At 45.7% G+C, this 15324-nt stretch overlaps 1 protein-coding gene across 7 annotated transcripts in view; it reads right to left on the minus strand.

Annotated features, from left to right (window-relative positions):
- Positions 1-14967, minus strand: part of CIMAP2 (ciliary microtubule associated protein 2) — a 46141-nt gene extending 31174 nt beyond the window's left edge. Inside the window, exons 1-5 of one of the 7 annotated variants that reach the window (XM_074265842.1) lie at positions 11720-11766; positions 10009-10246; positions 9324-9414; positions 7787-7951; positions 3037-3159 (exon numbers count right to left, since the gene is read on the minus strand). In XM_074265842.1, coding sequence (XP_074121943.1) covers positions 3037-3159; positions 7787-7951; positions 9324-9395 — 360 coding nt within the window. In that variant the 5' untranslated portion in view covers positions 9396-9414; positions 10009-10246; positions 11720-11766. Of the gene's footprint in view, positions 1-3036; positions 3160-7786; positions 7952-9323; positions 9415-10008; positions 10358-11636; positions 11774-14792 lie in introns of those variants that run through there. The other 6 variants (XM_074265841.1, XM_074265845.1, XM_074265844.1 and 3 more) reach the window with 6 other exon arrangements.
- Between the last annotated feature and the right edge of the window lie 357 nt (positions 14968-15324).

The following is a 15324-nucleotide window of genomic DNA, read 5'->3' on the forward strand; positions in this document are numbered from 1 at the left end:
TGGAGACAAGCACCTACTAAGTGCCTGCTCTGTGACAACCCACTGCCATCAAGCACTGGAGACAAGCACCTACTAAGTGCCTGCTATGTGACAGCCACTGCATCAGGCACTGGAGACAAGCACCTACTAAGTGCCTGCTATGTGACAGCCACTGCATCAGGCACTGGAGGCAAGCACCTACTAAGTGCCTTCTCTGTGACAGCCACTGCATCAAGCACTGGAGACAGACACCTACTAAGTGCCTGCTATGTGACAGCCACTGCATCAGTCACTGGAGACAAGCACCTACTAAGTGTCTGCTATGTGATAGTCACCATGTCTGGCATTAGGGATATTAAAGACAAAAATGAAGCTACACTGGGACCATTGATCCCTCTGAGTAAGCTCCTACTATGCGCTAGGCACAGGGGATGCAGAAACAAAGCTGAACTCCCACCAATCCCCGAGCTCTGGGCTGGGAGCTGGCACCTAGTTGGCCCAGTGCCCGCGGAGTCCGGAGTTCTGATTCTGCCTCAGAAATGTCCGGCCGGAGCCTGGGCCAGTCCGTTCCCTTGGGTCCATCTCCTCATCTGAGGAATGGTCACAGTCACAGTCTCTCCCTTGGGGAGATGTCAGGAGGACAACGATTTGTCCCGGGCTTTGCCAGCGTTCGGTGCCATACAAAACCTGGGGGGGAGGGGAGCGGGCTAGAAATCTCAGAGAAACCGCTGGGGGGGGGAGGGGCTGCTGCCCAGAGCCGGCTCCCGATGGGCCTGAGCGCGGGGCTTTCACCCGGCCGGGCCGCTGCGGGGGAGGCGGGGGCGGGTTTGCTGCTGCTGCTGCTGCGGTCGCACCTCCGCACCGGGGCGGATCTGAGGCCCTCTGGTCTCTGACGCTCTGAGCTCTCTCCCGGACCCCCGCCCCCTCGCCCCCTCGCCCCTTCACTTTCTTCCCCGGCTCCGCTGGCCAGCCCGGGCGCTGGAGGAAGCCCCGGCGGAGAGCGGCCGGCCGGGCTCGGGGCCCAAGGGCAGAAGGAGTCCCAAGGAAGGAGGGCGGAGGAGAGGTGGGGGGCGCGGCCCCGGCCGGCCTCCGCGCCTGCCGTTCCCTCCTTCAAGGTCACTGCAGCCTCAGGCCCGGTGCCCAGAGGGAGGAAGGGAGCGCAGCAAAGGAGGGGGGGGAGCAGGGATGGGGGGGGGAGGGAGGGGGATAGAACGGGGAGCAGAGGTTGTGGGCGGGGCCGTGGAGGGCTGCAGCCTCTGAAACCCCGCAGTCTGACTTTGGGGAGCCTTGAGGGCCGCGGGAGAACGTGGGAACGCCGGCCCAGACTGCAGGGAATTGGAGGGAGAGAGGGAGCCTGGGCCAGAGCATCATTTTCCCCTCCAGAGCCCCGGGGCCGGAGCCAGAGAGGGATCAGGAGGCGGGGCAAGACATCGGGAGACCCCGGGCTCGTCCAGCCAAGGGCTCTCCCGGGCCGGTGTGACCGCGCAACCCCCTCAGCGGTAAAGGGAGACAGGAAATGAGGCAGAGAACGGCCTCTTACCTAGTCACAAACAAACCGGGGATGTCAGAGCTGGGAGGGAGCTTAGAACAGGGGATGTTAGAGCCGGGAGGAGCTTAGAACAGGGGGTGTCAGGGCTGGGAGGGAGCTTAGAACAGGGGGTATCAGAGCTGGGAGGGAGCTTAGAACAGGGGAGGTCAGAGCCGGGAGGAGCTTAGAACAGGGGAGGTCAGAGCCGGGAGGGGGCTTAGAACAGGGGATGTCAGGGCTGGGAGGGGGCTTAGAACAGGGGATGTCAGGGCTGGGAGGGAGCTTAGAACAGGCGGTGTCAGAGCTGGGAGGGGGCTTAGAACAGGGGATGTCAGAGCTGGGAGGGGACTTAGAACAGGGGAGTTCAGGGCTGGGAGGGAGCTCAGAACAGGGGATGTCAGAGCTGGGAGGGGACTTAGAACAGGGGATGTCAGAGCTGGGAGGGGACTTAGAACAGGGGAGGTCAGGGCTGGGAGGGAGCTTAGAACAGAGAGTTAGAAAATAGAAGTCACTTCCCCAGAGAAAGCTTGCAGGCCCTGGGAGCTCTAGTGCACAGCAATCCAAGGCTTTTAAAGCTGGACCCTTTGACCCCGCAATAGCACTAGTAGGTTCCAGACAGCAGAGCCAGGAGGCGCTGTGGTCCTTCTTTTAGTCTGACCCCTTCATTTTACAGATGAGGAAACTGAGCCTGAGGGAGCTCAAGGATGCCCTAAAGGTCACAGAATCCCGAGTATCATCTCTCTCCTTCTCTCACTGTGCTCGGGGAGAAGTGAGAACTAGGGAAGTTACAGGTCTTGAGTAAGGTTTCGATACCAGAGCTAAGGACAAGATTTGAATCCAGATCCTCTGACACCAAAAACGCCACAGCGCTGTCTCAAGAGGCCTGAGTTCGGGATCCTCCCTTCCCAGAGAGAGGAAGGGACTCATCCAAGGTCAGATGGAGTCTCTCCTCTGCCTGCTTGCCTCCCCCAAGCCATCTCTTCCCAGCATACAGTACCAGGTGGAGCTGGCACACCTCACACACACTCTGGTGGTGTTTACAATGCAATCCCATGTGGGAAGAAAGGCTGGCTTTTCCCGGCATTCAAGGCTCTGCAGAGCAAGGGCAGGCTCGTGCCCTCCTCAAGCCCGGGCAGGCCGGCCGCTCTGTCCATCTGTCCAGAGGCAGCTCTGGCCCTCTCCTCACTCCCAAGGCTGGGAGAAGCTGCATGCAAGGGAGCGTTAGCTGCTCAGAAGCACTTCAGAGGCCACCAAGTCTCATTTAACAGAAGAGACTCCCAGAGTTAGGAAATACGGTTTCAGAGTCCCACCCACCGACACGTGTCCCCACAGAGCTTCTGGAGCCTGTTTTAACTCCAAAACCAGCGCCCTGACCACTATCCTGCCCTATCTCTTACACAAAGCATTCCCTCTGTTTGTTTCTTCACTGCAACATGAGGGTGGGGGTGGAACCCCAGGCCCTGCTGCCAGCTGGAAGTGTGGCCAGTTGTGCGGGAAACGGAGGGTGCCGCCCTAGAGAGGTCCCTTACCCCGGCCTGAGAGGGGAAGCGATCTTCCTTAGCGCTCAGAATGCCAATGTTGCTGGACGGTTTTTCCTTGGCCAGTTCCACAAAGTCTTTGTATTCGTAGGATCCTGGACCGATCTTTATCTCCTTGTTAAAGACAGGAGAAAAATAGTTAAGGGAGACATTGGGAAGCGTCTGGGGGACAGCTGAACCCAGGGCTTTTGCTCCCTGTTCCCAAGAGAAGCCAAGTCCAGCATCCACCCCAGCTCGTCCCGGCCTCCCTGCCATCCTTCTGGAAGCGGCCAGATTGCTGAGCCGGAGCCCAGGCCGGGATGGGGGGACGGGCCAGAACTGGATGTCATCCCTCAGCTGCTAACAAGCATTTCCCACCAGGAGTGAAGCAATGGACCAAGCACTGGGGATACAAGTGTAAGGAACCCAAGTGACCCGATTCGTCTGCTATTAGGAGAGAGAAGCACAGCACAGATGGAAAAGAAATAACTAGAAAGCGATATCAGATAGTAAAATACAAGGAGTTTGGGAAGAAGTTGAGACTGGGAAAGACTTTGTTCAGAAGAAAGTACCTGGCACAGAACTGGAAACTTGAGTGGATGTCCATCAACAGGGGAACAGCTGAACAAGTTGTGATAAATGAAGGTAATTGTGATTTTAAAAATAAAGGCGGGAGTGGTGCAGTAGATGGAGCACCAGCCCTGGAGTCAGGAGGACCTGAGTCCAAATGTGGCCTCAGACACTTTAACACTTCCTAGCTGTGTGACCCTGGGCAAGTCACTTAACCCCCATTGCCTCCGCAAAAATAAATGAATGAATAAAGGAGATAGTTTCACACAAACCTCAGACAAACAAAAATGTGAACTGATAAAAAGTGAGAACCCTGTACATATTAAGAGCAATGTAATAAAATGATACACTATGAAAGATTTAGCTACTCTCATCAAGAACCAAAATCCACGACAATTCTAGAGGATCCATGATGAAAATGCTATGCACCATCAAAGAGAGAAGTAGCAAAGTCTGAGTGCAGATCAAAGCCTCATGATTTCGCTTTATTTTTCTTGCTTTTCCTTTTTGTCCAATGGGAATCTGTTTTGTATGATTTCACACGTGTAATTGATATCAATAACAATATCTCAATAGCTGGGGAGGAGTGAATCTGGAACTCAAAAAAGTTTGAATGTCAAAAGTAAATAACGAATAAAATTTATTTTTAATATTTTTTCTCCATTTGAGAGCCTGAGCCACATCCCAAAGGAAGAGAGAGACCCTATGAGACAGAAGTTAAATAAGAAAGTACAGGGGCAGCTAGGTGGCGCAGTGGATACAGCACCAGCCCTGAAGGCAGAAGGATCTGAGTTCAAATGTGAACTCAGACACTTAACCCAACTGCCTCAGGAAAAAAAAAAGGGGGGGGGGAGAAGAAAGTACATTCAATTGGGAGAGAGTGAGTTACCTTCTATTAAGATTGGGGGAGTCTAGACACTCTACTAATTACCATGATTTCTCTAAAAAATCTACTCTGGAACCTGCTTGCTCTACTCAGAACTCATTCTTTGTTTCATTTAGGGTCTGTTCCCTGGGAAGATTTAGTCTTGGGATGGGAGGACTTAGTGGAAACATGATTGTCATCCATCAGGTATCTAAAGGGCTCTCTTGTGGAAGAAGAACTAGTTACATTCTGCTTGGCCCCAGAAGGCAAAACAAGGAACAGGACAGGAAAGTTAGGGAAAGGCTGATTTCACATCTATAGCAGTGGGAGGGGCTGTTTCTCAAAATGAGGGATCTATTCTAAGGTTCCCAGGTCACAAGGGGAAATTACTACAGTACAGGAAGTCTTTCTTGATTCCCCTTAATGCTAGTTCCTATTGTTTACTTTCCAATAGCTTTCCATTAGACTGTGAATTCTTTGAGATTGGGGAGTCTTTATTTATTTATTTATTTGTTTGTTTGTTTTTGTTCTCTCCACTCCTTAGTACAGTGCCTGGTATACAGTAAGTACTTAATAAATGCATGTTCACCTACCAAACAAAAACCAAACAAACAAAAAACGAGGGATCTAAAAAGAAAACAGGTATTTTGCAATGTAGAAACATCTGCCATTACTATTGTCATTTCAGATCAGACCCAACAGGAGAGCAGGACTTGGAGACAGAAAGGCCTCCACTCAAACCTTGTCTCTGATAATTAGTAGATCTATGAGCCAGTCATTTAACTCTTGTCTTCCTCATCTGTAAAATGAAGGATTGGACTCTATAGCCTCTAAGATGCCTTCCAGCTCTGGATCTACGATCTGATGGCCTCCCATAAAATATTCCCCCTGTTGTTAATGCCCCTGAAATGACTGATATTCTATTTATGTTCTATATTTGGAAAAAGTATCACGGCGAACTCCCTTACTCAGTAAATTCCAATGACTTCTGATCATCTCTAAGATAAAATGGAAATTCTTCTGTTTGACTTTTAAAACTCTTCACAAACTGGCTCCAGTCGACCTTTCCAATTTCATTAATTATATTATATTTTCACATTTTCTATTTTCGATATATTCTATTGTTTTCTCATGATGTAGACAACCTGGTCTTCTTGCAATTCATCACACATGATACTACATTTTCCGCCTCCATGAAGTGTTTACATGAGATTGTTACCCCCATGCCCCTCATTTCTGCTTCTTAAAATTATATTGCTTTTTTCAAAACTCAGTTAAATGATGCCTTCCACATGAAGCTTTTCTTGACCCCTCTAACTCTTCCAAATGCTAGAATCCTCTCTATTAAAAACAAAACAAAACTATTTTATATGTAATTATTTGTGTTATTTCCCCCTTATAAAAGACATACATGGAAATATGGAAATTTCTTGAGGGCATAATCTATTTAGTGGTGGGGATCTTTATTTTCCTAGTTCCCAAAATTGACTGGCTAAACTTTATTAATTGATTTAAAAGGCTTCAGAATGTCAGGTCTTTTAAATAGGTTCATCTCTTTGAAAAGTTTTTAAGATACTAGATTTGCTTTGGATGCACACTCCCCCAATAAAAGAAATATTTAGAATAAATAGATTGCCTTGTTAATGAAGATTTCAATCACACAAATGACATTTTGAGAGAAACCACTCCTGCTCTGCATATGTCCAAAAGAAATTTGGCTTTATGATTGATTGTAGGGGCTGGGAGGGACCTTAGAAGTCTTTTCATCTAACTTTCTCATTTTACAAAGGGGAAAACTGAGACTCAGAGTTTGAAGGACTTGATGCACACCTTCCCTAGTAGAAAAGCATTCCACTTTAGATCCTTTGTGAAGGTCACCTTTGTGATGATAACTAGAAGTATCTGGAAACAGGGATGGGAGACCCTTATGAACGAAAGAAAAGTTAAGTGAGTTATAGAGAAAAAAGTAAAACTACAATAACTGACCTCTTTCAGACTTAGATAAATGCAATCAAAAAAATTAAACAAAACCTTAACAAAATTTTAGAAAATCTAGATAAAATAATTGGCTGGGCTGTGGGAAAACAGATAAAATAATTGGCTGGGCTGTGGGAAAACAGGCTTGTCTATGCCTTGTGGATGGAGCTGTGAGCCAATGCAGTTATTCTGAAGGGAAATCTGAAACTACCAACAAAGGTTATTAAACTGTATATACCCTTAATAATGGTTAGATCTATGTCCCAAAGAAATCAAAGAAAAAGGAAAAAGAATCTATGTGCAAAAAAATATTTCTATAAGAGCTGGTTTATTTTTTTTTAGTAACAAAAAAATTAGAAAATGAGGTATCCATAATTTTTTGTTTTTCAGTAATTTCTCTTTTCATGAAATCAACTGGGTTTTTCTTGGCAGGTTGTCATTTCTTTCTTTAATTCACTTTACAGAAGAGAAAACTAAGGCAAACAGTGACCTGCCCAGGGTCACACAGCTAGGAAATGTCAGAGGCTGGATTTGAATTCAGGCCTTCTTGACTCTAGGACAGGTGCTATATTCACTTTGCCACTAGCCTCCAATCCATCAATTAGGGAATAAATAAATATAGTATAGGAAACTGATAGAATATTATTGTGCTATGAGATAGTTACAGAGACATTTAGGAAGATTTGTATGAAGATATGAAATAAACTAAGTTGAACCAGAACAACATTCATACAATAACAACAATGACGAAACACAGAGGACTTTGAAAGGTTTAGGAACTCTGATCAACATAATGACCAGATGCAATTTCAAAGAACTCATAATGAAACATGTCATTCACCTCCTGAAAAAAGACAATGGGCTCAGGTCTATTTTGAGGGACATGGTCAATGCAAGAATATGTATTGCATGATTATACATGTGGGTAACTGAAATTTCATTGTTCTTTTTTTTTTCTAAATGGGAGATGAGATGGAGAGATTTTTCAATGACTGAAAAAAATTTAAAATTGCACCATAAAAGGAATGAAAGGGAAAATTCCAAGAGAATTGTAGAATCACAGAATTGCAAAATTGGAAGATCTCTTTTCACAACCAACTAGTCTAACCCATATGTAAAAGAAAACATCCTGTTGCAACATTCCCAAGGAGTGGCTTTAGTGACAGAAGGCATGTCATTCTGAGGCAATTCATGTAACTATTGGTAAATTTCTAGGATGTTTTCCCAACATTACATTGGGATTAAATTCACATCTGTGCCATTTAATAGTATGTGATCGAGGGAGAATTAATCTAAGACCATGGATGAAAAGAAGAATCTTTATGAGGAAAGGGAAAACAAGGATCTTACAAAGAATTTCTTTTCTTTGATGATAGGCTTATACTGGAAGTGAGGCAACTGGGTCAACCTGGTGGCCTCCTGAGCCTTGGCCCAACCAGTTCCAATGGCTTTCTTCACCTCCTCCTCATCGAAGCATCCATCACTGAACTTGTACATCCCAGGTCCTAAATGGGCCTAAAAGTCAGAACAGCATTATAGAATTGGCTCTCCAGTGTCCTGCTCTGGTTTACTCGAAAAAGGCAGAATTACAGACACATAGAATGTTAGAGTTGATAGGGAGCTTAGAACAGGGAATGTCAAAGCTGGGATGGGCCTTAGGACAGGGAATGTCAGAACTTAGAGCTGCTTAAGAATTAAGAGGAACCCAGAAGTTGGGATGTTTATACCTGAAGGGACTTTAGTGATCAGCTGAACCAACCCTTCTTTTCAGGTAAGGGCATGCCCAAGATCAGAAATAGGAAGTCTTTGGCAGGGCTGGGACTGCATCTCAAGTGTCACAGTACTCTCCCCTCCCCCTCACTATAATCTTCAGATGGGGCTGCAATATACTGAGTTTAGGCTTGAAGTACTAAGATCCCCTTTCTTGTGCAACAAGAGAACTGTATAAATATGTATACATATATTGTATTTAACATATACTTTATCATATTTAACATTTTTGGGACTCTGGGGGAGGGGGGAGGGAGAAGGAAGGGAGAAGTTGGAACAGAAGGTTTTGCAAGGGTCAATTTGAAAAATTACCCATGCATAAAGCTATAATAATTTTTTTTAAGTACTAGATTTTCCTCAGCTCTAACATTTCCCTTTTCTAAGCTCCTTATAACCTCAAGCCTCAACTTTTTTAACAGATAGCTTGTGGTCTGACTGCCTGGAGTCTCTTGCCAATCCCAATTCATCTACTCAATTATCAAAGTGATGTCGACCATACTCAATAAACTGTAATGGCTCCCTTTTACTTCCAAAACCAAATCTGGAGGAAATGTAGAGTCCTCTGATTGGCTCTTAATAGCCTGGTGCCTTCCTCCCTTCCAAGCCTTCTTATATCTGTTTCAACCCTGAAAGCTGGTCTTGCAATTTCTGGTCCCCCCTCCCAGACACTCCCAGTTTCACTGACTTTTCCCACCTAGAATTCTGTCCTTCATGATCATCTCTTGACCTCTCTGGCTTCCTTCAAGTCCCAGCAAAGTCCCACAGTCTGTTGACTCTCCACTTGGTCCTGTTTCTGTCTTGTTCATTCAGTAATTTCCATGTTATCTACTCCTGATGCTCTCTGAGGGCAGGGATAGTCCTGTGCCTCTTCTTGTATCCCCAATGCTTAGCCCAGTGCCTGGCACAGACTAGTCACCTTACTTGATTAGAACCACCCAAAAAAGGGCTTTTCGGGGAAATTTGTCAGGATGATCTGGTAGAAATATAGGGCTTTGATTTGGGAAGGGTCTAAAGTTCCCTTTGGTTTTTGACTGTGCCTTCCCCCTCCTTCTTGCCTGTGCATCCCCTGCTCCCTATCCCTTTCTTTAGGCCTTGATGCTGGAATGGTCTCACTCACCTTGCTTGCCAGATAGTATTTGGAGTACAACACCTCAGGTAAGGTGGGGTTTATATTCTTTGAGTGTACCATAGCTGCAGACACATCAAACCTAGTGAGGAAAGAGAGAACAAAATCTCCAGGTGAAATCCTCCTGCCATGCTGGACTTGCCGTGTGATCTCGGACAAGCCCCCTGCCCTTTTCTGGATCCCTGTGAAGTGATGAGCTTGGACTAAATCAGAGACTTTCAAACTTTTTGATCTCAAGACTTTTTTATGCTCTTAAAAATGACTAAAAACTCCTCCTGCCTCCAAAGAGCTTTTCTTTACAGGGGTTACAGCTATTGAAAACTATAAAATAAATTAAAATGTGGTAGGATTGTTATAAAAATGGTTTTGGACACCCTGTAATAGCCTAGAAGACCTTGGGGATCCTTTGATCACACTTTGAGAACCACAAAAGTGGGCAATCTCTATATTTCTTTTCCAGCAGAATTACTCTGAGATTCTTACATCATCATCTACTAAAAAAAATAAAAAAAAAAAAAGTGGGGGGAAGAAAACATTAAAATAAATTGAAATGATACAATGTTGGCATTAGAGGAGACCTCAGCTTCAATATCCACCTGAAGCCTGAAAAATCCCTGTTACAACACCACAGAGATGGGAGCCTTTTTTAAAATATCTCTAATGACAGAGAACTCACCACTTTGCAAAGGCAGCTTACTTCAACTTTGGATAGTTCTGATGCTTAAATGTTTCCTTCTATTGAACTAGGACCTGCCTCCCAAAAATGTCTTCACTTAGGTGCTGGTTCAGATCTCCAGGGCCAGGCTGATTCAATCTCCTCGTTTGTCACCATATTGGCCTTTCAGATAGGTGAAGGGAGGTGCAGGTTTGATCCAAGAAGCCTAGTGGCAGAGGTTCTTGGTAATCCCCAAGAGCTAATTGTAGAATAGAGGCAAAGAGGATACTCACAGGAATGACTCTATACCCACAGAGGGAACAAGGTTAATGAAATGAGTTTTAATTCATTTCAACTCCTCAGCACTAACTGGGCACCTACTATGTGCAAGGCATTATACTGGATACAAAGACTACCAAGAGAAAAACAAACCAATCTTTGACTTTGAAATCACTTTACATCCTACCTAGAGAAATGACATTAAAAAGCCAGATGAAAAAAACAAGAGAACTGATGATGGTAGTCATTACTCGAAACTAAGGGGAGCAGAAAACATTTCCAACAAGAGTTGGCATCTGAATTCTTTCTTGATAGAAGCTAAGTAAAATCCAAGGAAGAGTTGAGGAGGAAGAACTTTTCAGGGACAGCCTATGCAAAGATATTGAGGTGGGAGATAGTATTCTGAGTCCAGAGAAAAACAAACAGTCTGGTAAGGGTGAAATGTAGAGTAAGAGGAATAATGGGAAATCTTCCTGGAAGATAGAAAGGCTCCAGATGAGTAACAGGGTAACAAGCCAAGGAGGATTTGCATCTAAATCCTTGAGACCACAGAATCACAAGATTTATGGCCTAAGAATGAGAATGTTCATATTCACACCCATGAACTCAGGGTATATCCCTCCCCCCACCAAATCTCTGTTCAGTGTTCTCTTCTCTTTTCTCTCCATATTATTTTGTTTGGAAATATCAGCACTCATGGATTTGTCATCTCTATGCTGAAGATTTTCAAATCTACTAGCCCAATCCTAACTACTCTGCTGACCCCTAGTTTCACATCACATCTCCATCTACCTATTGGAAATCTCAAGCTGGATGTCTTGTAGACATCATAAACTCAACTTGTCCAAAACTGAAAGCATTATCTTTCCTTCAAAACTCTTTCTCCTTCCAAATTTCCACACTACTGTAGAGGGTAATATCATCCTCCCAGTCCTTCGGGCTCACAACCTAGAAGTCATGCTGGATTCCTCATTCTCTCTCATCCTCCCCATATCCAGGCTGTTTCCGAGGCCTGTCAATTTCACCTGTGCAGCATCTCTCACCAATTTCACCTAGCTGACCTCTCTCACCTATTTCACATGTATAACCTCTCTCACCAATTTCACCTGTATAAGCTCTATCAATAATTTCACCTCTGCAGTATCTCACCAATTTCACCTGTGCAACATCTTGCAATTTAAACTGTAGAGTATCTTTTCAATGTCTCCTTCTTTCCTCTGATACTGTCCTTACCCTGGTTCAGCCCCTCATCATCTCATGTTTAGTCTTTTGATTAGTTTCTCTGTCTTAATCTCTCCCCACCCCAATCCATCCTCTACTCAGTTGTCAAATTGATTTTCCTTACATTTAAGTCTAACTATGTCACTTACCTATTTAATAAACCCCATTGGTTCCCTACCACTTCTAGGATCAAATAAAAAAAAAAAAATCTGTCATTCAAGATCCTTCATACCTTAGTCCCCTCCAACCTTTCCAGTTTTCTTACACACTATTCTCCTTAACCCCCTTTATACTCTCCAATCTAATGATACTGGATAACTGAATGTTCCTCCCACTAGACACTCCATTTCCCTGCTCCAGGAACAGCCCATGCCTGGAATTCGCTCCCTCCTCATTTCCATCTTCTTGTGTCTTTCCCTGGCTTCCTTCAAATCCCATCTAAATCTTCTTCAAGATCCCTCTCCCAGTCTTCCTTAATCTTCGTGCTTTCCCTCTGGAATTAATCTCATTTTTTCTTGCACATATTTATACAGAATTGTTTGCGTGCTTTCTCCTCCATTAAAATGTAAGATCCTTGAGAGCTGGGGCTGTTTTGCCTCTTTTTTGAGTCCCTGACTTAGCACAGTTGTTAGTGACAATGTTCAGTTTCATTTGCATCTGAGTGGCTCCATTTGGGGTTTTATTGGCAAAGATACTGGAGGGTCTTGTCATTTCCTCCTCCAGCTCATTTTACAGATGAGGAAACTGAGGCAAACAATGTTATGTGACTTGCCCAGAGTCATACAGCTAGGAAGTTTCTGAAGCCAGATTTGAACTCGGGAAGATGAGTCATTCTGATTCTATCCACTGTACCACCTCACTTTCTCTAGTACACAATAAACATTTAATAATTGCTCGTTGACTAGATATTTAATACAAATAAACTCTGACATCGGTCATGTCCAAAAATATATATTTGACACATTTCTCAATCATCATCTTCTTGGTCTCATGGCAGCACAAATGCTGTAAATAATTCTTTTTTTTTTTTCCGAATTGAAAAAGTATTTACAAACATGTGCTGTTTATTCCATCTCTTCTCCTGCCCCCTCATAGAACAATAAAATCTTTATAACAAATATGCATAGTGCATTAAAACAAATTCTTCATATTAGCCATGTCCAAAAGGTAAGTCAATCTGCATTTTAAACCTCTCTAAGAGGCAGATATTGTCTTTCATCTTCAGTCCTCTGGACTTGTTAATTTTATTCCCAGGTACGTCCATATCATGTCCATTTGCCAAGTCTCCACCCCTGGGCCTCTTCCCTTCTTTCTCCTCTGTATTCATCTTTTAGTGACCTTATTGATTTCCATGGATTAAATTCTCATCTTCAGGCATATGAGGCACAATTAGAAGGAGGATTGTAGGTAAAATATTAGAGTTGGATCCAGATTAGAACCGTTCCTTGCACTAGCTGTGTGATCTTGGACAAATCACTTAATCTCTTCTATAAAATAAAGTCCTTTCTTGCTCTAAATCTATGATTGAAAATATCCAACCACACCCTAAACTCTCTTCTGAGCTCTAGTCCCAAATCATCAATTGCCAATTGGACATTTCAGACTGGCTCCATCCAGAAACATCTCCATTTCAACATGTCCAAAAGAGAACTTATCTTTTCTCCAAGAACCTGCCCTCTGTGGCTCGGCCCTCCCACTGATCATGTGCCCTTCTCTGGTCATAAACTCAGTGTTTCTCCCTCTGCCTCACCCCTCTTACTCCATCAGTGGTAAATCTTGTCGATTGCACCTTCTAAAAATCTCCCCTTCCGTCCCCTCTCTCTCCACTTACTCTTCTCTCAGACCTTCCTGACTCTTGCCTGAATACTCCCAGTTGGTCTGGCTGCCCCAAACTCTCCCTTCTCCTGTCCATCCTCCACACAACCAGCAAAGTAATTTTGCTTTTTTTCTTTTCCTACTTGATCATTTCTAATGGCTTCCTACTACTCTTGGACCAAATACAAACTGCTCTGGTTTACATCAAAGCCTTCACAATTTGGCTTCAACTTCATTAAGCATCACTCTCCCACCTGTGCTCTGTAGTTCAACCAAATTAGCTTCCTTGTCATTTCCCCCCTTTTCCTCCCATCTCCCAGTTTCCTGGTTTTCTGTAAGCTTCCTCCCATACCTAGGAACACGGGCCGCTTTATCTCGAATTAGAATCCTTAGATTTAAAAAAAAAAAAAAAAAAATACCAAAAAAAAAAAAAAAAAAAAAAAAAAGCCTCTAGTCAAGCATCACCTTAAATCTGCAACGGGGATTTTTTTCCCCCTGAGGCATTTGGGGTTAAGCGACTTGCCCAGGGTCACACACACAGCCAGGAAGCTTTAAGTGTCTCAGGATGGACTTGAACTTCAGGGCTGGCGCTCTAGCCATTGCCCCACCTAGCTGCCCCCACAGTGGGGATTCTTAACCGGGGGTACCTGAATTTTTTCTTTAAAATCAAACCACTTTTGATAGTTGTAGGTTAACATGGTTGCTTTCCTTTGTTCTACTATGTATTTATTTTATCTGGGAAGGGACTCAGGGGCTTCCCCAGACTCTCAGAACAGACCGCCAAAGACCAAGACTCTCAGGCGAGGAAATCCTTCTCTGCCCCTCCCCCAACGCGCTCATTATGAGTTTGTTTTATTTTTGTATTTCTTGGCTGTCTCCTCACACGCTCCCGTCTGTACCCCCCCGAACCCCTAAGAGGCAGAAACCGCTTCATCTTATGTGTGGAGCTCCAGCGCTTGGCACATAGTAGGTCCTAATACATTTTTGTTCTGTGACCTGAGACGGGAAAGGCTCCCCAGCTCGGAGGTGGGGGCTGAGGGGGTCGCTGTGTCTGCAAGATCCCGGAGACCCCCGCCTACAGGAATGGAGCTGAGGGAAATGAGCCCCCCAGAGCGGGAGCGGGGCGGGAGGAGAGGCCAGAGAAGTCTAATCTGGATCTGGAAAGGATCCTCCATTAGGGTTCATTTCTCGGCTTCTCCTGGGCGCAAACTGAGGCCAGGTCGGTGTCGCGAAGGCCACAAGGAGCAGAGTTGCGGGCGCTCCGAACCCCGCGCTCTCCTTAGGCAGGGCGTTTAGAAATGCTGGACTCTAACACCTTGGTATTACAGAGCAGGAAACTGAGGCAGAAAGGACTAGCCCGAGGTAACACAGCAAGTCAGCGGTGTGGGTTGGATTGGAACTCAGGGCCGAGGACGGCCCGGGGGAAGAAAGGGGGAGGGAAGAGGAGCTGCCCCCAGCCCCCGCCCCGGCCCCGGGCTCCCCGACCCCACCTTGCTGACTGCACCCCGAAGGGCGCTCCAGTAAATAGCTTGGTTGTAGCCATGGCGCAAATCCGGAGAGACGTTTCCAGACCGTGCAAGGAGTTCTGGATCCACTACAAGTTTTCAAGTTTTCGAGCACTTCTGGGTGCGGGGGTCCTAGCCGGAGCCCGCCCCGCCCCCAGCTGCCAGGCAACGCCCTCGAGGCTCTTGTGACCTGGGGTGCAGGGGGCGCGGTGAGAAGGGAGGAAAAGAACGCAGAGCAGGCGGGGAAGAAGAGAGAGGAGAAGAAAGGAAATAGAGGAAGGAAGGGAAGGAGGGAGGCTGAGGGGAAGGAAGGAGGCTGAGGGGAAGGAAGGAGGCTGAGGAGAAGGAAGGAGGCTGAGGGGAAGGAGTGAGGCTGAGGGGAAGGAAGGAGGCTGAGGGGAAGGAAGGAGGCTGAGGGGAAGGAAGGAGGCTGAGGGGAAGGAAGGAGGAGGAGGGGAAGGAGGGAGGCTGAGGGGAAGGAGTGAGGCTGAGGGGAAGGAAGGAGGCTGAGGGGAAG

Source organism: Sminthopsis crassicaudata, chromosome 4, assembly GCF_048593235.1.
Source record: "Sminthopsis crassicaudata isolate SCR6 chromosome 4, ASM4859323v1, whole genome shotgun sequence".
Classification (NCBI taxonomy): domain Eukaryota; kingdom Metazoa; phylum Chordata; class Mammalia; order Dasyuromorphia; family Dasyuridae; genus Sminthopsis; species Sminthopsis crassicaudata.